The sequence below is a fragment of the Peromyscus californicus genome, unplaced genomic scaffold, assembly GCF_007827085.1.
Source record: "Peromyscus californicus insignis strain IS unplaced genomic scaffold, ASM782708v3 Scaffold_2__1_contigs__length_46816999, whole genome shotgun sequence".
In the NCBI taxonomy this organism is placed as follows: Eukaryota; Metazoa; Chordata; class Mammalia; order Rodentia; family Cricetidae; genus Peromyscus; species Peromyscus californicus.
The window spans coordinates 13,491,178-13,514,939 of NW_026294540.1; the positions used below are offsets into that span (position 1 = coordinate 13,491,178).

The window sequence follows — 23,762 nt, forward strand, 5'->3', positions numbered from 1 at the left end:
TTTCATGTAGCTCAGGCTAGCCATAGACTTGCTATGTAGTGGAGGATTGCCTTGAACAGCAGATACTCCTCTATCTCCCAAGTTCTGGGATGATAGATACCTGCCATACATACCGGGTGTCTTGCGAGCTGGGAAACAAGTCCAGAGCCTCCTGAAAGCCAAACAGGCCCTCTAGGAACTGAGCGACATCCCTACCCCAACATTAACATTTTTTTTTAAATGTGCATGTGTGAGTGCATGTATGTGTGGGTACCACATGCATGCCTGGTGACTTTGGTGGCTGGAAGAGGGCTTCACACCACCTGAGAACTGGACTTTCAGGCAGTTATGAGCCACCACGTAGGTGCTGGGAACAAAACTTGGGTCTTCTGTGAGAGCAGCGGTGGTTTTATCTCTAAGCCATCTGTTCAGCCCAGATATTAACTTTTTTTTTTTAAAGTGCCCAGACCTGTGGTTTTTACAGAATGCCTTGTTAGTTTAATTTCTCTTGCTAATTTTTCATGGTTATAATCAGATCGTGCGTTTTGGGGCAGGAATAGCCTGAGACTGTGTGAACCCGTCTGAAACAACGAAATAAGACTCGTTAGCCATTAGGTGTGTGGGATGTTCTAAGTACTGAGTGCTGCTCATTGGGTCCTCGGCCTTCTCAGCATGTTAATCTCCACCGTACAGGAAACAGAGTTGATGCTCAAGAGAGTTAATGTAGCCAGGCGGTGGTGGCTTTAATCTCAGCACTCGGGGAGGCAGAGCCAGGCGGATCTCTGTGAGTTCGAGGCCAGCCTGGTCTACAGAGTGAAATCCAGGAGGGGCACCAAAACTACACAGAGAAACCCTGTCTCAAAAAAACAAACAAACAAAAAGTTAATGTAGCAGGCCTTTGTGTCACGTGATGGGGGGTTTGGGAGACGACCTTAGAGTATTATCTCAGCTCGTGGCCTCAGAGATGTCCTGATGGAGAGGGTGTGCCAGAGACATCAGTTTGTGCCGTGGCAGCCAAGAGTCTAACGAGGGGACCTAGGAAGTGACCAGCAGCAAGATACAGTCCCTGAGGATACGCATCCGGTGACCTTCCCGTCAAGTCCCACCTCCCATGTTTCACCACCTCCCAATAATGCTGTTGTGGGAGCCATGGAGGAATGACCCCCTGCCATTGATTAGGTCAGAGACCTTGTGAGCGAATCGTCTGTGGACATGCTCGCACAGTACCCCAGGTGCTTTACTAATCCCCTGGGCTTCTCCTAATCCAGTCAAGTTGACAGTGAAGATTATCTATCACAAGTCACTTGCCAGGGCTCAAACCGGAAGGTGCCTCAAGAGCTCAGAGCCTCTAAAGAATCTTACCTAGGCAGGTTCTGGCATTGCTTGGAGAATGGGATGATCCAGGGGCCCCGGGCCTACCTTGCAGAGCTACAATGAGCAGGAACTGAGTTTTAGCCACAGTTACCCAGGGCCTATCTTAGCCACAGTCCCCACACTCCCTCTTGTCTCACACTGGGCCGCTTAATATTACTTCCCTTGGACTATCAAGATGGCTCATCAGATAGAGGAGCTGCCCCAGAGTTTGACCACCTGAGTTCGTTTCCCGGAACCTGCATGGTAGGAGGAGGGAATCAATTCTCACTGGTTGTCCAGACCTCCACACACGCAGCATGGAACTTGCGCACCCAGAGTCACACACACAGCAAATGTGATTTTAAAGACATTGCTTACCCACCTCTCACAGGCCCTGAGTTTGAGATATGTCTGTCCTGGAACGGCAATATATAAAGTGGTTTTGTTTGTTTTCTTTCTAATGGTGCTGAGATTCAAACTTAGGGCATTGTGCATTATAAGCATCCTACCGATGTGCTATATCCCTAGACCCTATAAAGTAGTTTAGGCGCTTAGTATTTGTCCCATTCCCATCACTTCTTATCCACTCTGCATCGTATGCACCAGGACCATTCTCTTGAGAGATACTCGGTACAACTGGGAAAGGTCCAAGTTGTACCTCTGCTCCCCAGAGATGCCTGGATATCACTCACATATTAAATCACCTTCCTGCTTCTGCAGTAACCCTGCTGGAATTACTCCTGGCCAATGACTCTGGAGTCTAATGTTTTGTTTCCTGAATGTGTCTGCATAAAGAATCACCAGGCTGGCTTGTAGAATGTAGATTCCCCAAATATCACCATCTACCATGAGCTGATGCAGTTTGACAGGTTGGTCTGGGTATGCCTCTGGAATCTCTCTCTAACAAGTACCCAGGCACCTTGAGTAAATACTCCTTAAGAGCCTAGGCTCAGAGCTGAGGTTGTAGCTCAGGGGTAGAGCGTTTGCTTGGCCTACACCAGGCTTTGTGCTCCATCCCAGCACCAAAGTAGATGATGAAATAAAAACACAGTCTCTCTGCTTTGGCTTTATTTTTATTTTGGATACAGTAGATTATTCACTTGCTTCCAAATTCAGCAGTAAAAAGTTGTTCTTAAACCAGGCCGTGTGTGCACCACCATGCCTGGGAAGGATCTGTATACTTCCACTACCTAAGAGTATAGAGACCTGGGCTGGAGAGATGGCTCAGCAGGTAAGAGCACTTACTGTTCTGCCACAGGACTCTGCTTAGATTTCCTGCACCCACGTGGCAGCTCACAACCATTTGTCACACCTTCTTGGGCACCAGGCATGCACGTGGTACACAGACACACATGCAGGCAAGCACACAAAAATAAAAGAATATATAGGGCTGGGCAGTGGTGGCACATGCCTTTAGTCCCAGCACTTGGGAAGCAGAGGCAGGCAGATCTCTATGAGTTCGAGGCCAGCCTGGTCTAGAGTGAGTTCCAAGACAGCCAGGGCTACACAGAGAAACCCTGTCTAAAAAAAAAACAATAAGGGTAGGCACAGTGTTATCTTGGGGACTTACCAACCTGCTTCCTCTAAACTAGCAGAGAATAGTAGGTCACCTCACAGGTTACGTATTCACAGGAGAGGCAACTAAAGCTATCCAGACCCAGCCTGGTGCAGAGTAAGCTTAGCACCTGTGTAGTTATGTTGGTCCTACTTCGTGGAGTCAGGTGCAGTCAGTACCACACACCCTGAAGCAGGTCACCATATTTAGAATTTAGGGGCAAAGAAAAATGTCATAACGTCAGTGTGAGCTTTTCTGTTTTGTTGAGGCTGTCCTTGTTCTCACTATGGAGGCCAGGCTGGTGTCAACCCCTTACTGATTCTCTTCCCTCCATCTCCTGAGTGCTGGAATTACAGGTGTGAACCACCACCATGCCTCACTAAGTTTGGGGCATTTGCTGAGAGCTTTTTGTTTTGTTTTGTTTTTCGACACAGGGTTTCTCTGTAGCTTTGGAGCCTGTCCTGGACTAGCTCTGTAGACCAGACTGGCCTCAAACTCACAGAGATCTGCCTGTCTCTGCCTCCCGAGTGCTGGGATTAAAGGTGTTCACCACCACTGCCCGGCGAGAGCTTATTTATTTATTAATTATTATTATTATTATTAAGAAATATTTTTCATTCATTTTACACACCAATCAAAGATCCCCCTCTTCCCTCCTCCAGCACCCCCCAGCCTTCCCCCCAACCCACCCCCCATTTCTCCCCACAAGAAGGCAAGGCCTCCCATGGAGAGGCACATCCAGTAGAGGCAAGTCCAAGCCCCTCTCCCTGTCTCAAGGCTGCACGGGGTGTCCCATCATAGGGAGTGGGCTCCAAAAAGCCCCCTCGTGCACCAGGGATGGATTCTGATTCTACTGTCAGTGCTCCCTGCCCCCCACAACCCCCCCCCTGCCCCCAAGCAGATCAGGCTGCACAATTGTCTCGCCATGCAGAGGGCCTAGTCCAGTCCCATGCTGAGAGCTTTACTGGCAGACGTTGAGCTGAATCATTCCTTTGTAGTGTGTTCGATGTAGCATGTTGAGCAGGGCATAGTGGTACAGGAGGCAGAGGCAGGCAGATCTCTGTGAGTTCTAGGCCAGCCTGGTCTACATAAGTAAGTTCCAGGACAGCCAGAGCTACATAGTGAGACCCTATCTCAAAAAAAAGACAAAGCTGGGCGGTGATGGCAAACACCTTTAATCCCAACACTCAGGAGGCAGAGGCATGGAGATCTCTATGAGTTCGAGTGATCTACAGAGTGAGTTCCAGGACAGCCAGGGCTGTTACACAGAGAAACCCTGTCTCGAAAAAACAAAACAACAACAAAAAAAAGCATAGTATGTTTAGCAACATCCCTGCTCTCGGATTCCAGTAGCATTCTTCTCTGTCCACCATGACAACCAGGAGTGTCTTCAAGCCTAACCAAATGTCCCCAAGGAGCCGGGCGAGAGCAAGACTCCTAGGTGGTTTTAAACTACTGTCTCACAATGCTGCCCCTGCTGAGTGTGTAGCCCAGGCTAGCCTCAAACTCAGAGATTCACCTGCCTCTACTTCCAAGTATGTGTATGTAGGGCACGGGCTGCCACAAGTATCTTGCGTACTCCTGGCTTTTAATCCTCGAGATTCCTGTGTTAGGCTAAGGAGGTGGGGACCTGCTTTAATCTCCAATCTTGGTGACCATTGTGGCAGAGAGCATCCTCACTCTTCTCTCTGGGCTAGCTCAGAGGTGGCAGAGCTGAAGCCACTTTCTTGCTCCACTGCCTCAAATCCTCAACTCCTACACACACACACATACACACACACACACACACACACACACACACACACACACACACACACAGTGTGTGTCAGGGGACCCACACAGTTGGTCAGGCTGCCTCTCTCCTCCTCCCTCAGGTTCCTCCCACCCCTGCTCAAGTCATAGGTCCTTGGAGCAAGGCCACCAGGTCCTTCTTTATTTTCGTGCACTCTGCTATAAGATCACAGGGCAAAGGCTTGAAACAAGCGGGTCCCCAAGGCCAGCCAGGGATTAGCAATACCCCACCTCCATTGGCAAAGAATGCCCTAGTGTCTGGAGGGGTGGGTGCCCACTGAGGGAGCCAAGGGCGTGCCCAGAGTCGCTGCTTGCTCCTCCTGCAGGAGCTGCACTGGTCTGAGCAGTTTGGTGACAAGGGCTGGCGCATCTCCTGAGCCTTGATGGGCTCGCTCGCTCGCTCTACAGGCGGCGACGGCGCTAGAACTAGTATTGGAAACACAGTCACCGACACCCTCTCCCTGAAGCCTCGCGATCACCCCAGACAAGGCCCCATAAAGAGTTGCGTCGGTGCAGGCCGAGGGCCCCCAGCCTTACTTAAGAGTCTTGAAAAGGGACAGACCCCCTGACTTCAGCTCAGTGCCCACCTCAGGAGGCTGAGATTGCAACTCAGGAGATCTGGGCAGGCCTGGAGTGCTCTTCTAGGAACACGAGTTTCAAAGAGGAGTAGGAGGAGTAAGTGATACCAGCATTGTTCAGGGACCCAGGGCTGCCTCGGCCTCCTCGGAGATGGCAGAAAAGATGTCTTCTCACCCGGCATCAGGTATCTTCTTCCTCTGGGTTCATCAGAGCAGCTATTGCTTCCCTCAGCACACCATCTGGGTCTTGAACCTCTACCTGGATGGCAGCAGGGGGAGGGGATTGGTCGGTTGGTTGAAGAAGTATGGAAGGCCCCAGGATACCTTGCTAGAGATGCTCTGCTTGGAAACAAAACCTCATCTATAGTCCCTGGATGTGTGGGGCTGCGGAGGCTGGTGGGTTGTTTTTTTTTTTTTTGTCTCTCTGGCTTCAGGACCACCCACCTTAGGGATGGGGAACTGGGTGGGCTTCGGGGCCTCATCACGGCCAAAGTCAATCATGGTGCCACACTTGGCCACGTCGTCCACCCAGAAGCCTTCAAACAGCTGCCCACGGTCCAGATGAAAGAAACGCCCATGCCCGTTCTTCATGCCTCTCTCCCAGCTGCCCTCATACCGGTTCCCATTCTCTAGAGAAAGGACAAGATAGCATGGGTGCTGGGTGCAGGGACGCAGCCAGGACTATCAGGCTGGGCCCCATCAGTCCTAGCTGCTGACAGGGGTGTGACAGAGAGTCATTAGGCACTAGACAGTAGGTGTAGTGTCCAGCCTGACACCATCATCAACGTCGTTTAACCTCAAATCACTTCAAGAGATTTATTTTTTTGTTGTTGGAGACAGAACCTGGCGCGCGCGTGCACACTCAGCACGTCCTCTGCCTCTGGGGCTATGGCTCTAAGCTCCGATTTGTGGTTTTTGTTGTTGTTTTTTTGTTTTGTTTTGTTTTGTTCGGCAGCGCTAGGGGCTTTGAGCCTGGGGCTTTGACCATGCTAGGTAAGTGCTCTACACCCCCAAGCCTTGGCCTGAAACTCCATATGTAGACTAGGAATTTGGAGCCCCACCTGTGTCTGCCTCCCAAGTCCTGGGATGAAAACCACGTGAGTTTTATCTTTTTAGACAGCCTTTTGCGACCTGGCTAGCACAGGCTGGCCTCCGAGTCGAAGCAATGCTGCTGATCCCAGGTGTTAGGGACCATGCTCATCTCCCATTTTTATTTCCTTGAATGTGTTGGTGCATCATAGTGCATTTGTAACACACAAGCAGGAGGTGAGAGGCAGCTCTGGGGAACGGTTCTCTCCTCTCACCTTGTGGGATCCAAGATCAGACTCGGGTCAGGTCCCTGTGGAAGTGCCCTTAACTCACTGAACCATCTCACAGGCCCCTCTCATTTATAAAAATTTTAATCACAAAATGTTAACCATAAGGAAACTGAACCACAGTTCAATAAATTGCCCAGGGTTCCAGAGCTAGCACTGGCTCACGCCAGGATCTGAGCGCATGCAGGCTTGCCCAGAGTCCAGGCCATGAGAAATGAAGCACCTAGAAAGTTTGCTCTGCTTCAGCAAATGCTCACTAAACGCAGGTTGTGCACAGTGGAACCTCACTGAAGGCAGGCTTTGCTAAGGAGTCTAGGGCCGACAAGACAAGACTGACCGCCGAAGCCCTCCCAGCTGACCCAGGGCCTCAGCTTAGTTGGATCTCATTGGAAGTTGGAATATCACTTTCTCAGGGCCAACAAGACTAGAGTTATGTATGGGACCTGGCTGGTGGGGCAGGGAGTCTGGGGCCAGCTCTTTCCGGGACGGGGCGGGGCCAAGAGGCGTTGGGGGCGTGGTTTCATGGGGGCGGGGCACTCACTCAGCCGCAACATGCCCTCCCCTTCAGGCTTGTCCTTCTGCCACTGGCCCTCGTAGATGTTGCCATCGGGGTAGTACATGCGTCCCCACCCGCTGCGCTGGTTGCCACACCACTCACCCTCGTAATAGTCCTTGGATCCGAAAAACTGGATCCCATAGCCCTGAAAGCAGGAAGATGTCCCACCATTTGCCGGGTTACCCAAGTCTCACACCTGAGCGTCCTCCTACACGTAGCCATGCATTCAAGCTGAGGTGAAAGAATTCTAGAACTCTAGCTGCGTGTTTCGATCCATCCCGTGCACCGCCTTCCTACAGCCTGAATCGGTTTTCTCTCTTCTGAGGTCCCCTTGTCTCTGGCCCCACTTCCGTTCACCCTCCATACAGCCACCAGGAGGATATTTTATAGTCCATAGGATCACCCATCCAACTCGGATTGCAACACTCAGTGACCTCCTCAGCTGTCTGCTTAGAAACATAAATGTGACATTTGAAGACCAACCGCAGGAAATCGGGGCCTGTTGGAGATCACACTCAAGGTGCCTGGGTTAAGTCTGTCGCTCGAAAACCTCAATGCCACTTCACGATTCTCTTCCCTTCCCAGGGCAGAGAAGACCTGCTGCTGGACATCTTTGTTATTTCTTCTTACCCTTGGACACGTGTACCTGGCTAGCTCCCTGCTTCTTTGGGTATGACCTCCTGCCCTGTATTTTCTAGGCTAAATGACGCCATCTCCCAGCCCCAGGGAAACCACATAAAATGCAAAGTGTTTAAGCTCAGTCTTCCCACTAGGAGCAAAGAACATGAAATCTTGGGCTCTGAAACTTGGCTAAACTTGTCGGTTAATTAGTAAAACGGAATACCGATGGTGATAAGCTGTTACAAGAGTCAGTTCATGTACCACATAGAGCAACTGCCCAATAGCAACACTATTATAATTATCAGGCTCCATGGTGAACATCCATCCACGTTTTCAGAGTGAATATATCTGCAGTAGTATGGACAGTTGTGGATGGAGGCTTCCCCTCTGGTTCGCTTCTACCTCCTTCCTCCTCTCTTGCCCCATGGCCAAGGGTGTGGACCCTGCTCTTGCTCCGTTTTCGACCCCCTCCCTCTCCAGCCATGGTCTCTCTATGTCGCCCAGGCTGGCCTCCTACTCACTATCCTCCTGCCTCCACGTTCAGAATGCCGAGAGTGCCGGACTTCACCTGACCCAATTAGACCCTGCTTCCTAACCTTCCATCTGACTTAGACCAACAGGAGGATTCTCAGAATGGGGTACCAGGGAGAAGAAAGCCCGGAAATGAGGGGGAAGAGGGTGGAGGAGTCTTTGCCTGCTGCCTCCTAGTAGCCATAGAGTTTTTAAAGGGTTCCTTCCTGGGGCCCCCACATCTCTTGCTTCCTGTTTTCTTGGTTTTGTTTTGAGAAGCAATACAATTTCCCCACCCCTTCCTTCTCCCACCCACCAAACCACTGGTCCTCCTGGCTCTAGGTCCACCCCCCACCTTTTCCCTACACACACACACACACACACACACACACACACACACACACACACACACACACAAGGCATGCTGGGAGCTACTCACCGACTTCTTATCATCTTTCCACCAGCCCGAGTACACCCTCCTGTACTTTCCAGTCTCCGGGTCAGGACGGCTGAGGGTGCCATAGCCATCTCGCTTCCCAAACTTCCAGTCCCCTTCATAGATAGCACCACTCTTCCAGACCTGTGTTCCTTTCCCTGGTGACACATGGATGGGCCAACACTGTAGACCGTGGCCACCCGGAGGCTGAAGGCCATCCGCGGGTACAGACCTCAGGGGACTTCTGCCCTGAACAGTTTCTTCAGAACTGGAATAGAGCCTGTACCTCATCGTTAGACTGTAAGCGTGAGGAAGAAAGGAAAGTTCCATAGCTAAAAACAGTGATTCTCCCGCTCACAGCCTCACAGCCAGACTGTGATGGCAAACCTCGAGGAGAGATGAGGCTGAGGCAGGAGGATGGTGAGCTCCAGGCCAGCCAGGGCAACTTCTAGAGACTGCCTCTAAATGAAGAAAAAAAGAGACCGGGAAATGGTGTGAGATCATAAGTTCGATTCCCAGCAGTGAAACAAATAAAGAAAAAAGAAATCCTGTTGTCTACAACATGGGTGAACATGAACGACGTTAAAATGAGTGAAATAGCCAGGTGGTTGTGGCACATGCCTTTAATGCCAGCCCTCAGGGGAAAGAGGCAGGTGGATCTCTGAGTTGAAAGCCAGCCTAGTCTGCAGAGTGAATTCCAGGACAGCCAGGGCTACACAGAGAAACCCTGTCTTGGGGTTCGGGGGTCAGGGGAGAAGAGCGAAATAAACCAGACTCAGAAAGACAAATACCAAGGGATGTCACTTTTATGTGGACTCTCAAGAAGTCAAACTCATAGAAACAGAGAATAGAATGATGGGTACCAGGAGCTGGGAGGAGAGAAGGAGGGAGATGTGGGTCAAAGGCTATACACTTTCAACATAAGGTGTCTGCGTTTTGGAGGACCAATGTACAGCATTGTGATTAAGTCAGTAACTAAATCAGGCTGGAGAGTTGGTCCAGCCAAGCAGGATGGATGACGTGAGTTTGATCTCCAGCACCCACAGTGGAAGGAAAGAACTGACTTCCAAAAGTTTCTCATGTGCCATCTACACACATGCTGTGGCAATGCTTGTCCTTATCTATACACATCATACATGCCTGGATTTATGCTGTGCTGGCACTAGAACCCAGGGCCTTGTGCATGTCAGAGAAGTGATTTACCAACTGGCGGCTACATCTTTTTTTTTTTTTTTTTGGTTTTTCGAGACAGGGTTTCTCTGTGTAGCTTTGCGCCTTTCCTGGAACTCACTTAGTAGTCCAGGCTGGCCTCGAACTCACAGAGATCCGCCTGGCTCTGCCTCCCGAGTGCTGGGATTAAAGGTGTGCGCCACCACCGCCCGGCGGCGGCGGCTATATCTTTAACCCCATATTATGAATTTTTTTTCCTTTTGGTTTTTTTTGAGACAGGTTTTCTCTGTGTAGTTTTAGTGCCTGTCCTGGATCTCGCTCTGTAGACCAGGCTGGCCTCGAACTCACAGAGATCCACCTGGCTATGCCTCCCGAGTGCTGGGATTAAAGGTGTGTGCCACCACCACCCGGCTGATATTATGAATTTCTGAGACAGGATCTTATCCTATTTCCCAGGCTGCTCTTGAACTCATGATCCTCCTGTCTATGCTTCTCAAGGGTTTGGATTACAGCTATTGCTACTATCCCTGGCCATAATCAGTCTGATTCCAATGAATAAATCTAAAGAATGAATGAATGAATGAATGAATGAGTCACCACGAAGGAAAGCATTGTAAGCAAGCATCCATGTCAAGTCTGCACGCAGCATTCCTCAATTCCCCGGTTGGCCCCTTAGCAGGCTGGAATTTTCTGTCCCGTTCTCATTCCCTAAACAACTTACATCAGAAGCTGCTGGCGGGCTGGGAAAGGTGGTCTGGCTGCTTAGTCAGGGTTTCTGAAGGGTGACCAACCACCGGAACAGTGAAAGTGGGGTGCCTCCCAGTAGGGGTGAGGACATGAAGAAAAATGTCCTTAACATACACCCCTCTGGAAATGGTTTTTGACTATGAAGAAAACGCTTAGAGGAAGTTGTTGGTCCTGCACGGTGACACCTGGAGTCAAGTATCACCCACTGTCCCCGGCGTTTTCTCCACCGTCTTCTGGCCACAGCCTCCAGACTGAAGAAGAGAGCACATGATCTGACCTAGGGCTCAGCCAATCTGAGTCTTTTCCTTGGATTTTTTTGGGAGGGGGGCGGGGTGGAGACAGGGTTTCTCTGTGTAGTTTTGCACCTTTCCTGGAACTCACTTTGTAGACCAGGCTGGCCTCGAACTCACAGAGATCTGCCTGCCTCTGCCTCCCAAGTGCTGGGATTAAAGGATTTTAAGTTATTATTTTTAAAGATTCGTTTTTATTTATGTGACTGTGTGCATATGCCATGTGACTGTAGTACCTGCAGAGGCCATTAGAGGGCGATATCACCCCCCAGGGAGGTGAAGTTACAGGTGATTGTGAGCCACTGGATGTGGGTGCTGGGAACTGAACTCGGGTTCTCATATTTTCTTTTTTTGTTTGTTTTGTTGTTATTTTTGAGACATGGTCACACTGTGTATCCCCGGGTAGCCTAAAACTTGCTATGTAGACCAGGCTGTCCTACATCTCGCAGATCTCCCTGCCTCTGCCTCCTGCGTGCTCGGCTTAAAGCTGTGCATCACCACGACCAGAGAACAGTATTTGCTCTTAACTACTGAGCTATCTCCCGGGGCCCAACCCTTGGGTTTTTAGATCTAGAGCAGGTAGGGCTTTCGGTCCTATCTCAGTGGTAGAGCCCTTGCCTGACAATATTTTAAATATTGTGAAATAAAATATTCACGTTGCGAGATAAAAATTTGATCTAGGTTACTCCTGACAAGGGTGGACTCACCCTTCATCCAGCAGGTGTTTGGCACACACAGCGCTGACTAGCCTGTTCCCTGCTATTCAACCACGTTTGTCCTGGAATCAGGGAAGACAAAGCTGGGGGCTGGAGGGATGACTCAGTGGTTAAGGGCACTTGCTGCCTTTGCAGAGCACCTGGGTTCTGTTCCCAGCATGCACTTGGCAGGCAGCTCACAACCACCTGTCACTCCAGTTCCAGTGGGATCTAATGCCCTCTTCTGATCTCCATGGGCACCAGGCACTCACATGGCATATATATATATATATACACGTATATATATACACGTATATATACACACATCAAGGCAAAATACTCATCACATTAAATTAAATAAATTTTTCAAAAAAAAAAAGACAAGCCTCACAGTGGTCCATGAGGCATAATATACTTGCTGGGTAGTTAGCTGTTACAGGCACCTGAGTGTCTGTCTGTCTGTCTCTCTCTCCTTTCCTCCCTTCCTCCCTCTCCATCCCTCTTTGGTTTGTTTATTCCATTTTTGAGACAGGACTTCAGTAAGCAGCCCCAGCTATCCTGGAACTTTCGATGTAGACCAGTCTGGCCTTGAACTCACAGAGATCAACCTGCCTCTGCCTCTGCCTGCATGTTGGGAGTAAAAGTATGAGCCGCCACAGCTAACCACTATTCTCTGTTTCTTCCTTCCTTTCTTTTTTTTTTTTTTTTAACTTCATTTTGTTTTGAGATAAGGTCTCTGGTACAGCTCAGGCTGGCCTTGAACTCACTATATAGCTGAAGCTGGACTTGAACTCGTGATCTTCCTGCATTGTCTTCCAAGCACTTGGGACTACAGGAATGCACCATCACACCTGCCCCCGCCCCCCATCCCCACCACTTTGTTTTGTTTGAGAGAGGGTCATAGCCCAGCCTCGATCTTCCTACCTCAGCCTCCTGAGCCCATAACCGGAAGAGTAAAACCACACCCAGTCCCGGCCCACTTTCTCCCATTACCCTCTCTGCTCTAGCTACACTGACTTCGAACACTTGAAGCTCAGAGTATGGTAATGACTACCTCAAGACTGTGGCGGGTAGAACTGGGATTCTAACAGCGCAGGCTCATGGATTCTAGTGTAGACAACCCAGGAGGGCAAGAGAAGAGGGCGGTGAAGTCCGGAACGCAAGACTGGAGTGACAGACGTTGTCAAGTCTTTTAATAAAGCTCCCCCTTCCCCCTTCCCCTTCTCCCCTCCCCTCCCCCACTTCCCCGTTAGGATTTGCATTGTATTACCAGAACCCCTTCGCCCCCTGCTGGTCAGGCCTGAACCCTGGCACACAGGAGTCATCACGGAGTTACTTCATGAGGTCACACTGGTCCTACCTGTGTCCTGAGGCTCAGACCCTGAGCTGCACCTTCTGTAGAGCATCGGGGCTGAGGCTGAAGCCCAGAACCCCTACTGCAAGCCAAGCTCTTATCGTGTCGACCTTTGCTCGGGTCAACCAGCCCCAGGCTCAGGCAGCCGATCAGAAGGCAGGGAGGGACCCAGCTCCGTTCTCCACAGCCCCAAGTTGGGCTGGTTTCTGAAGACCCTTATATCATTGTCCCTAGACCCTTGCTCGGCTGAAGTCGTGGCTGAGATGGGCTTCAGAGCCAAAGCATGGGAAGGCCCCTTGCTGGTCCTGGTCAACATTCACACCCTAAGGAGGCGTGGAAACAGCACCACATGTCCCTAATGAACTTGGTACACTGCTTTTGGTTTGGGTTTTGTTGTTTGTTTGTTTGTTTGTTTTTGAGACAGGGTTTCTTTGTGTAGCCCTGGCTGTCCTGGAACTCAGTCTGTAGACCAGGCTGGCCTCCTGGAACTCACTCTCAGACCAGGCTGGCCTCCTGGAACTCACTTTGTAGATCATGCTGGCCTCCTGGAACTTTGTTGACCAGGCTGGTCTCCTAGAACTCATTTTGTAGACCAGGCTGGCCTCCTGGAACTTTGTAGACCAGGCTGCCTCCTGGAACTCACTTTGTAGACCAGGATGGTCTCCTGGAACTCACTTTGTAGACCAGGCTGGCTTCCTGGAACTTTGTAGACCAGGCTGCCTCCTGGAACTCATTTTGTAGACCAGGCTGGCCTCTTGGAACTCACTTTGTAGACCAGGCTGGCCTCCTGGAACTCACTTTGTAGACCAGGCTGGCCTTCTGGAACTCACTCTGTAGACCAGGCTGGCCTTGAACTCACAAAGACCCACCGGATTCTGCCTCCTGAGTGCTGAGATTAAAGGCATGGGCCACCACCACCTGGTTGTTTTGTTTTGCACTGCCCGCCCACTCTGACCCCACACTGACCTCTGACCCCTTGAGGGTCCCTGGCTCACCATGTTTTAAATTGTCCTTCCATTCGCCCACATAGCGGTCGCCGTTCACAGCATATACTTGGTGCCTCAGCCCGTTCTTCTGGGCTTTCCAGTCCCACCCTTTCCACAGGGGCTCTGATTTTCTTGGACACTTGGTGACCGGCATGTCGGCTGCTTCTGTGGTGTCGGAGGGTGCTGGTGAGAGGTTAGGAGCATCAGGGGCTCAGCGTATCCCGTGTATCTCTGGGATCCTGGGGCTTCCTGGGGAGGTGCCTGCCTGCGGTCCAGTGGGGCAGGTCATGTGTGGTCTGAGTCCCCAGGGCAGGTGAGCAGCCCTCAGTGGGGATCCTGCTGTGCTGTACTGACCCAGGGCAGCTCCCCACCCCCCTTGCATTCTCCTGGGGCCCTTCTGTGGGGATGTGATGGCACAATCCCTTGGGAACCCAGGGTTTGTGATGACGTCAGGGAGAAGCCGCCCCTGGAAAGAATGACGCTCACACACTTCATGACTAGGCGGACCCATCAGAAGGGGTTTTGGGTGGAAGAGGAGCCCAGTAGGAAAGATCAGACGGTGGCAAGTGCTGGGACCACTCCAGGAGAGTCAGAGGGTATCAGGCAGACGGCTACCTTCTGCACACCCTGCAGGAACATCCCTGGTCCGGCACCTGCACTGCTACCCGCTTTGGCCCTCCTTACCTGGTCGGTGGGACAGATGGTGGAGCTCGGGGGTTGCCTTTCAGCTGGGACAAACCTACAAATTAAAGAGACTGAGCCCAAGGTGACCAACTGCCCCTGACTGAAGGTTTGACTATACAGTGAGATCTCTCAAAAAAACACAGTGGGAAAGTCCCCCAACATCCTTCCACATCTGACCTCTGACCTCGGCTTGACGACTCTGCTCAACCCCCTGGCTAGCTTCTTCTATGGCTCTATCTGCTAGAACCTATAAAGAAACAGTGGGTGGCCCAGGGCCTCCTTCCGGTGTCCGGGAACCCCCATTTGTGCTCCTCACATCCCCCAAAATCTCCCTAGAATCTCCAGCGAGGACATTCATGTCTTCCCGTCTATCTCCATGGAGTTTGCTCAGGGGTGATTTAAAAAAACAGTCTTGTCCAAATCCTTGGGAACCCTGTTCCCCCCTCAACTCTAGAGGTTCTGAGGCTGCACAAACTCACTCCCATTAAATCTTGCACCAGCAGCACACACACAGGTACTGCCAGATCAAAATCACCTCAGGGTCGAGCCAGCTTCAGGAGATCACGGTATCTCAGCATCCACCCACAGGGCCAGCCTCAAAAGCATGTGCTTCAGGCTGCACGCGGTGCCTGCCCCCTGTGCAGCTGTCCCCACAGAAGGGACCACTCTTTGCTCTCCCTTTGTTGCTACCCTGTTTTGAAACTATTTATTGATTTCGTTTTTCGAGACAGGGTTTCTCTGTGTGAGAGCCCTGGCTCTCCTTGAACTCGCTTTGTAGACCAGGCTGGCCTCGAACTCACAGAGACCCACCTGCCTCTGCCTCCCTAGTGCTGAGATTAAAGGTGTGTGCCACCACAGCCAGCTAATTTTTTTTTTTTTTTAATGGAGTCTTGCTATGTAGCCCCGGCTGACCTGGAACTCCCTATGCAGACCAGGCTGACCTGGAACTCTATATGCAGACCAGGCTGACCGCAAATTTGCATTATTTTTCTTGTCTCTTGAGTACTGGGATAACAGACATGCATCACCACACTCAAGTTCATTCATTCATTCATTCATTTATTCATTCATTCATTCTCTCTGCCTCTCTGTTTCTGATAGGCTTTCCTGTAACCCAGGCTGGCCTCAAACCCAATATGCAGGATGACCTTGAACTGGTGGTCCTTCTACCTCCACCTATCAAGTGCTGGGACTGCAGGTGTGAGCCATCGTGCTGGGTTTATGCAGTTGGAGGATCAAACCCAAGGCTTCATGTATGTAAGCAAGTACTATACCCACTGGTCCCCTGCCTTTACCAGAAGAAAGCATCAATCAGATGCCCTGGGACTGAAGTTCAGACAGCTATGAGCCACCATTTGAATTCTGGGGATCAAACCTGGGTCCTCTGCAAGGGCAGCCTGTGTTCTTAACTGCTGAGCCCCTACACAGTCGGCTCTCCACGGGCCCATTAGTTGCTTCATTGTGAAGAAATCTAGATCCCTGGTAGACCTCAGATGGGGAGTGGGGCCTTGAGAGAGGGGCGGTGGTGGTGGTGCGAGTCTTTAATCCCAGCCCTCGGGAGGCAGAGGCAGGCGGATCTCTATGGGTTCAAGGCCAGCCTGGTTTAAAGCGTGAGTTCTAGGACAGCCAGGATGACACAGAGAAACCCTGTCTCAAAAAAAAAAAAAAAAGGAAGGAAGGAAGGGAGGGAGGGAGGGAAAGAAAGAAAGAACGAAAAGAAAAGAAAAAAGAGATGGGGGCCGTGGTATGAAAGGATTTTGCTCCTGGCAGAATCCTGGGGTTACCAATCTGCATTTGCAATATCTTCATAGGTCTTGAAGACCACCTTTTCCCACTGAGAGTACCCCTGCTCAGCACCATTCTACCGCTGTTCTCAGTGGAGATGACAGGTACCATGTCTTTTCTGTTTCTCACCGCACCCGGTACCTGCACACAGTAGGTCCTCAACTAAGGGACCAAGGGACCCTGGGAGTAGTAATGCAACCTGTAATCTTTTTTTTTTTTTTTTTGAATATAAGGTGGTTGTTTTTTCTTTTTTTTTTTTAAAGATTTATTTATTAATTATGTATACAATGTTCTGCCTGCGTGTATGCCTGCAGGCCAGAAAAGGGCGCCAGATCTCATTACAGATGGTTGTGAGCCACCATGTGGTTGCTGGGAATTGAACTCAGGACCTCTGCAAGAACAGCCAGTGCTCTTAACCGCTGAGCCATCTCTCCAGCCCCACAACCTGTAATCTTAACTGTCGGAAAGTTGAGGCAGAAGAATCACCATGAGTCTGAGATCAACTTGGGCCACAGAGTGAGAGCCTGTTTCAAAAACGCAGGTATCAGGGCAGGAGAAGGTGGCTGGGCTGTTAAGAGCACTGGCTGGCGGGGCGGTGGTGGTGGTGGTGGTGGTGGTGGTGGCACCTGCCTTTAATCCCAGCACTCGGGAGGCAGAGCCAGGCGGATCTTTGTGAGTTGGAAACCAGCCTGGTCTACAGAGCGAGATCCAGGACAGGCACCAAAACTACACAGAGAAACCCTGCCTCGGGGAAAAAGAGAGAGAGAGAGAGAGAGAGAGAGAGAGAGAGAGAGAGAGAGAGAGAGAGAGAGAGAGAGAGAGAGCGCACTTGTTGCTCTTGCAGAAGACTTGGTTTGGTTCCCAGCACCCACATGGCAGCTCACAATGTCTGTAACTCCAGTCCTAGGGAATCCAGTGGTGGCACATGAGTTGTGCACAGAAATACATGTAGGCAAGACACCCATACACATAAAATAAAAAATAAATGAGAGATGAGCAAAAGTTAAGGGAGATATTGGTGCCGTATTAACCCCAAAGTGACAATATGTCCTGGGCTTACTCGGAATTGTAAAAGAATTCCGCACTAGATTCCCGTATGGTGTCAAAAGATGTTACCACTCCATCTGTGTATCACAGATTCTACTTTTCTTTTTTTCCCCCGAGACAGGGTTTCAGCCCTGGATATTCTAGAACTCACTCTGTAGACCAGGCTGGCCTCGAACTCACAGAGATCCGCCTGCCTCTGCCTCCCGAGTGCTGGGATTAAAGGCGTGCGCCGCCACCGCCGGGCATAGATTCCCCTTTTGTCCCCCCATTTTTCAGAACTTAAGAAGAGGTAAAAGTGGACCAGAAAAGAAAGGCTTGCAAACTGCCCAGGTTGTTTTGTTCCTAAAGAAAAAAAAAAGAGAGAGAGAGAGAGAGAGAGACTGATGTGGACACTGGAGGGACCGGGCACAGACAGCTGGGTATCGTTTCTGAGCTCCAGCCCCCCTGGGTCCACCTGGCTCACCTGTAATAGCAGCCTGGGGCTTCACCTTCAGCTAGAGTTGCGCGCAAGTCCGGGCCCCTGGAGGTTGTTATGGCAACAGCAAATCGAGCTGGCCGTGTCCGCCTCTTCCTGCAGAGGCGGGGGTAGCGGGAAATTTTAAGGGTAAGGAAAAATCCTATCTGTTCTTAGTCTCTCTAGGACGGCTTTGAGTCCCTTTGGGAAGCTCTGGAGACCGTCTCCCAGGAAATCGCATAGCACACATATTACAGAAGCAAGTTCTTGCTCTGCTCACCACGCTCACAGCTTACACTAACGCCTCGAAGACCCGGGAAGACCTGCCTAGCCCTTCCACTATTCTCTTTGAGCTGTTCCCCTAAGCCTCGCACTCAGCCCCCTGCCTGAGCTACACACTTGCTTTCCCGCTGCTCCTGGAGAGTGAGCCTCAGGCTTTGGGCTCTGGAACGGCTGCTAGGACATCTCCCCGCTACACTAAAGCATGGGTCTTGTCCTTTCTCTCAGAGCTTAGTTCAGACATCAGAACTCACCGAGGAGTTCTCAGAACCACCCGGTTTAAAATTGGAATCTCCACGTGTTTCATCCCTGTTAATGCTGTTAAATGTTTAAGCACTTAGCACCGCTACTAAGACATCTCTAAAGACAAAGGTTTTTGCATTCTCAGTTGTGTTTCGTTTTGGTTTTCTGAGACAAGGTCTCACTATGTAGCTCTGGCTGTCCCGGAACTCACTCTGTAGACCAGGCTGGCCTCACAGAGATCCGCTTGCCTCTGCCCCCCCAAGCGCTGGTATTAAAGTCATGCACAACTATACTCGGCTCTCATTCTCACTTTTATCTTGTGAAAGAAAGAAAGAAACAACCAGCAACACCAAACCCCTCAAACATAAACAGAAAAAAAGGGAAGCCAGTGAGATGGCTCAGCGATAAAGGCGCCGAGCCTGGTACCCTGAGTTAGAGCCTTGGGACACACACGGTGGGAGGAGAGCTGACTCCTGCGGGTTCTCTCTGACCTGCACACACGCGTGCATGCGCGCGCGCGCGCGAGCACACACACACACACACACACACACGCACGCACGCGCATGCACACGCACACACACACGCGCGCGCACAGAGACAGATACACACATATGCTGGGAGGAGAGCTGACTCCTGCGGGTTGTCTCTGACCTGCACACGTGCACACGCGCACAGCGCGCACACACACACACACACACACACACACACACACGCACGCGCATGCACACACACACACACACACACACACACACACGGAATACAAATTTCAAAGACACAAGGAAAACACAGCGGTAACAAACAGCGATACTTCCCCTTCCTGCACTCAACCCGTGCGGCCATTCTTGCCTAATCTGAAAACAGAGAAGGTTTTGTAGGTTTGTATTGTTTGAACTCACAGAGATGCACCCGCCTCTGCCTCCAAGTGCTGGGATAAAGGCGTGCGCCACCAACCCTGACTCTTTTTTTTTTTTTTTTTTCCGGAGCTGAGGACCGAACCCAGGGCCTTAGCGTTTGCTTGGCAAGCACTCTACCACTGAGCTAAATCCCCAACCCCCAACCCTGACACTTTCGCCTTTCTCTTTCTGCCCTCAGCCTCCTGATGCCCTCGGAGAAAAGCGAGCCGCTCCTTATGTCCCTGTGATTTGAATTCTGTACAGGAATTAACTGTTTCTAAATGCCTATCTCAAGTACTCAGCTGGCCCAGCTAGGTTCTAGAGTCTGCCCTAGCTTACACCGGTTCTCCTCATAACATTCTACTTTTCCCTCGGGCACCCAGCCAGCCCCAGCAGCCAGCCTTTACCCTGGTACAAATTGTCCTTTGGCCACGGGCCCTGTCCCCGAGCCTCCCGGCCACCTGCTGAGTCGCACCTTCAGGTCCAGGCACTCTTCCTTTCTAGGTCAGACACCAACCCGACACGCTGCATCTCAGGTCCTCACTGTGAGAAAGCTTTTTGTTTCGGTTTTTTTCAAGACAGGGTTTCTCTGTGTAACAGCCCTGGCTGTCCTGGAACTCACTCTGTAGACCAGGCTGGCCTTGAACTCAGAGATCCGCCTGCCTCTGCCTCCTGAGTGCTGGGATTCAAGGCGTGCGCCACCACCACCACCGCCACCCGGCTTTCTGATGGCATTTTTAAAAGATTTATTTTTATTTTATGTGTATAAGTGTTTTCCCTGCATGTATGTCTCTGTACCATGTGAGTGCAGTGTCGGTGGAAGCCAGAAGAGGGTGTCAGATCCCCTGGAACTGGAGTTGCAGACAGTTGTGAGCTGCCATGTAGGTGCTGGGAGTGGAACTCGGGTCCTCTGGAAGAGCAGCCAGCCCTCTTAACTAGTGAGCCATCTCTCCAGTCCTGGTGGCATTTTTCGCAAGTCCATAAGTAGGTCCCTTGGACTGGCCAGTCAGTATATCACTTTTGGGAGTGTCCATCTCAAATCCTCTTTTGTTGCTGTTGTTAAAGATTTTTTAAAAATTTTTTATTTTATGTGTTTTGAGTGCTTTGCCTGCATGTGTAAAATGTACTGCCTGCCTGCTGACTGCAGAGGTCAGAAGAGGGAGCCAGATACCCTCGAACAGGTATACCTGGTGGTAAACCTCCATATTGGTGTTAGGAACCAAACCCCAGTCCTCTATAAGAACAGCAAATGCTCGTCACCTCTAAGCCATCTCTCCAGACTGCAAATACATTTATAATAATAATCACTTGCCAGATCTGCAAAGTTGGCATTTGACCAAACTCTTCTCAAGGACTTCATTTCCAAAAAGAAGGGCGGGGCTACTGTGTAACGTTGAGTGAGAGAGGTTCCCACACACACTGCATATTAATATTTCCTTGGGGAGGCGTGGTCCTGGAGACATTAACCCACTCCAAAGCTTTGGCTTAAGCCTGGATTCTATGCCCTAACAAAGAAACCCAAGACCTCGATCAGAATTGTCCAGACTCACTGGGCACCATTCATGCTTAGAGTGCAACCTAAAATGACATGGAGAGTGGGACTTCCTGGATCAGGACAACCTGGGTCTCAGCCTTCCCAGAACTACGAGGAAGGACCTACCTGTCTGGACCAGTGAGTCTCCTTGAATACAATGGACAGAAGATGGAAACAGCCCAAGTATCCGTCAATGGGTGAATGAATAAACAAAATGCAGTCTGTCTCGAGAACAGAATATTGTTTGGCTATAAAAAGCACGAAGTCACGACACATGCTGCAACATGGATGAAACTTGAAAACGCGATGCTGAGTGAAGACTGCTGGACACCAAAGGACACGAAGTATCCGTAGTAGACCAGTCCGTGGGTACAGAAAGTAGATAAATGGGTACCAGGGAGTGACATCTAATGAGTACAAGTTGTTGTTGTTTGTTTTGTTTAGACAGAGTCTCACTGTGCAGCTCTGGAGGGCCTGGAACTTGCTATGTAGGCCAGGCTAGCCCCAGTCTCACAAGATCAGCCTACATCTGCCTCTGAGTGCTGGAATTCAAAGTGTGTGCCCTGCCAGGCGGTGGTGGCGCGCGCCTTTAATCCCAGAACTCAGGAGGAAGAGGCAGGCGGATCTCTGTGAGTTCAGGACAGGCTCCAAAGCTACACAGAGAAACCCTGTCTTGAAAAACAAACAAACAAACAAAAAAGCATGTGTCACTGCCCGAGGCCTCAAGCTCTGTGTGCGGCTGAGCGTGACCTTGGATTTCTTTCTTTCTTTTTTTTTTCACACAACAAAGCTTTATTCATCCTCAACGACTAAAGAAAAGGCAAGCTCACTGGCGTGTCACTTCAGTATGCTGTCATCTTGAGCTTCTGCCAGTTTTCTCTCAATCCATTTCAGCTCATCTAGTCTCTTCTTTTCCTCCGCGGCCACCCTCCTCTCCTCCTCTGCCCGGGGTTTTAGGTAACTATAGCGCTTGGCGCCGTAGGCCATGCCGAGGACCAGGGCTGAGTATCGGCAGAGCTTGATGAGCGGAGAGACCTGAACTGGGGGAACCATCTTGTTTGTGACCTTCGCGCCGGAAGCTCAATTGAGGCGGGACCTTGGAGTTCTAAGCCTTCTATTGCCAGCTCCCAGGTGCCAATGACAGGCCAGGCTTATTGGGGTTTCTCTTTTGGGGGTGATACAGTTGTGCTAAAATTGACTGTGGTGATGGTTTCACAAGTCTGTGAGAAGACTTAAGGCCAACTGTATACTTTAAATGAGTGAATTTTATGATCTATGAGTTATATGAATTATATCTCAATAAAGCTGTTTATCCAGTCTTCCATGCAGAAGGAAGGAGCGCCCTCTAGGGGCTCTCAGAAGTTTAGAGGAAGTCACAGGCCAACAGGTTGTTTTTTTTCTTTTAAGACAAGAACTCACCATAGAGTCCTGACTGGCCTGGAACTCTCTCTGTAGACCAGGCTGGTTTCAAACTGAAAGAGATTCAACTGTATGAGTTCTGAGATTAAAGGAGTGCATCAGTATGTTCTGTCAATATTTTTTGGTGCTGAGCATAGAACCTAGGGCCTTGCACGTGTGAACGCAGTCCGTGAACCACCACCGAGCTGCGTCCTTCCATCTCCCTGCTCTTCCTTTTGAGATTTTTTTTTTCACTAAAACAGAAATCACAGAAATATTAAAGAGAGCAATACAATATAGTTTTGGGGAAGGGCAGTGGTGGCGCACGCCGTTAATCCCAGCACTCTGGAGGCAGAGGCAGGCGGATCTCTGAGTTCGAGGCCAGCCTGGGCTACAGTGAGTTCCAGGACAGCCAGGGCTGTTATCCATGTTACACAGAGAAACCCTGTCTCAAACAAACAAACAAAACACAACAACAACAAAACAAAATACAGTGTAGTCTTGGTTTTGTTTTTTGAGATACTCACTTTGTAGTCCAGGCTGACCTCAAACTCATGATCCTTCTGCCTCAGGTTCTTGCATGCTAGGGTTAGAGGTGTATGCTCACCCGTCACTTTTTCTCTTTTAGTGTTGAGGACGGAATCCAGGACCTCAGGCATGCTAAGTACATGTTCTACCACTGGATTTCAGTCCAAGTCCTTGTTGAACATTCCACTGAAGTGTGAAAAATATGAATGGATTTTTGTTGTTGTTGTTGTTTTTTCGAGACAGGGTTTCTCTGTGTAGTTTTAGTGCCTGTCCTAGAACTCACTCTGTAGCCCAGGCTGGCCTCGAACTCACAAGAGATCCGCCTGTCTCTGCCTCCAGAGTGCTGGGATTAAAGGCCTGTGCCACCACCGCCCGGCCATGAGTGGATTTTTTTTTTTCTGACAACGTCTCCTGTATGTAGCCCACACTGGCCTCAAACTTGTTTTATGGTTGAGGATGATCCTAAACTCCGGATCCTCCTGCCTCCACCTCCCAAGGGTGTGGATTACAGGTGTCTACCAACATGCCCTGTAGGGTATCGCCTCTGGTGAAGACCAGCTGCCCCTCGGGCTTTCTCCTTCAGGAACAATGTCAGAAGTCCATTGTAGCTACGTGGGCACCTCCTAGTAAGGCTGCAGATTTCCTCCTCTTCCCCCCCTGCCCGCCCCCCACACCTCCTCACTCCCTAACCTCTGTGGCACTGGCTCCATGGAACAGGACAGGTTCACAAGACTTCCCTACCCTAGAAAGTTCCACTGTGCAGGACCGCCTTTGAGGGATGGGCTTTGCCTGCTGGCCTCCATCCCTTTTTTGCCCATTCATCCGTCCATCCATCTGTCTCTGTCTCTCTATCTCTCTGTCTCTCTCTCTCTCTTTTTACAGACAGGTTCTCATGTAGCCCAGGCTGGCCTTGAACTCCTGGTTGCTCTTGACTCTGTCTCCAAAGTGCTGGGATTAGAGGCAGGCGCCACGATGCCTGG

At 50.5% G+C, this 23,762-nt stretch overlaps 2 protein-coding genes across 5 annotated transcripts; both read right to left on the reverse strand.

Annotated features, from left to right (window-relative positions):
• Positions 1 to 4,798: 4,798 nt before the first annotated feature.
• Positions 4,799 to 17,968, reverse strand: Morn3 (MORN repeat containing 3). Of its 4 annotated transcripts, none has more exons than XM_052755370.1 (7): positions 17,917 to 17,968; positions 14,622 to 14,676; positions 13,947 to 14,102; positions 8,699 to 8,853; positions 7,114 to 7,273; positions 5,701 to 5,885; positions 4,799 to 5,515 (listed from the first exon to the last, which is right to left on the reverse strand). In XM_052755370.1, exons 3-7 carry the CDS (start codon positions 14,089 to 14,091, stop codon positions 5,438 to 5,440), a joined length of 723 nt encoding a protein of 240 aa, XP_052611330.1. In that variant the 5' UTR covers positions 14,092 to 14,102; positions 14,622 to 14,676; positions 17,917 to 17,968; the 3' UTR covers positions 4,799 to 5,437. The 4 variants fall into 4 exon arrangements, with proteins under 4 accessions (XP_052611330.1, XP_052611329.1, XP_052611328.1 ...); XM_052755369.1 differs by having other exon boundaries at positions 13,947 to 14,120; XM_052755368.1 differs by lacking the exons at positions 14,622 to 14,676; positions 17,917 to 17,968 and having other exon boundaries at positions 8,699 to 9,156; positions 13,947 to 14,058.
• A 3,721-nt stretch (positions 17,969 to 21,689) lies between these two features.
• Positions 21,690 to 22,966, reverse strand: LOC128121012 (ATP synthase subunit e, mitochondrial-like). Its single transcript, XM_052755371.1, has 2 exons — positions 22,862 to 22,966; positions 21,690 to 22,508 (listed from the first exon to the last, which is right to left on the reverse strand). The coding sequence occupies exon 2, from the start codon at positions 21,907 to 21,909 to the stop codon at positions 21,694 to 21,696; it is 216 nt and encodes a 71-aa protein (XP_052611331.1). The 5' UTR covers positions 21,910 to 22,508; positions 22,862 to 22,966; the 3' UTR covers positions 21,690 to 21,693.
• Positions 22,967 to 23,762: the final 796 nt, after the last annotated feature.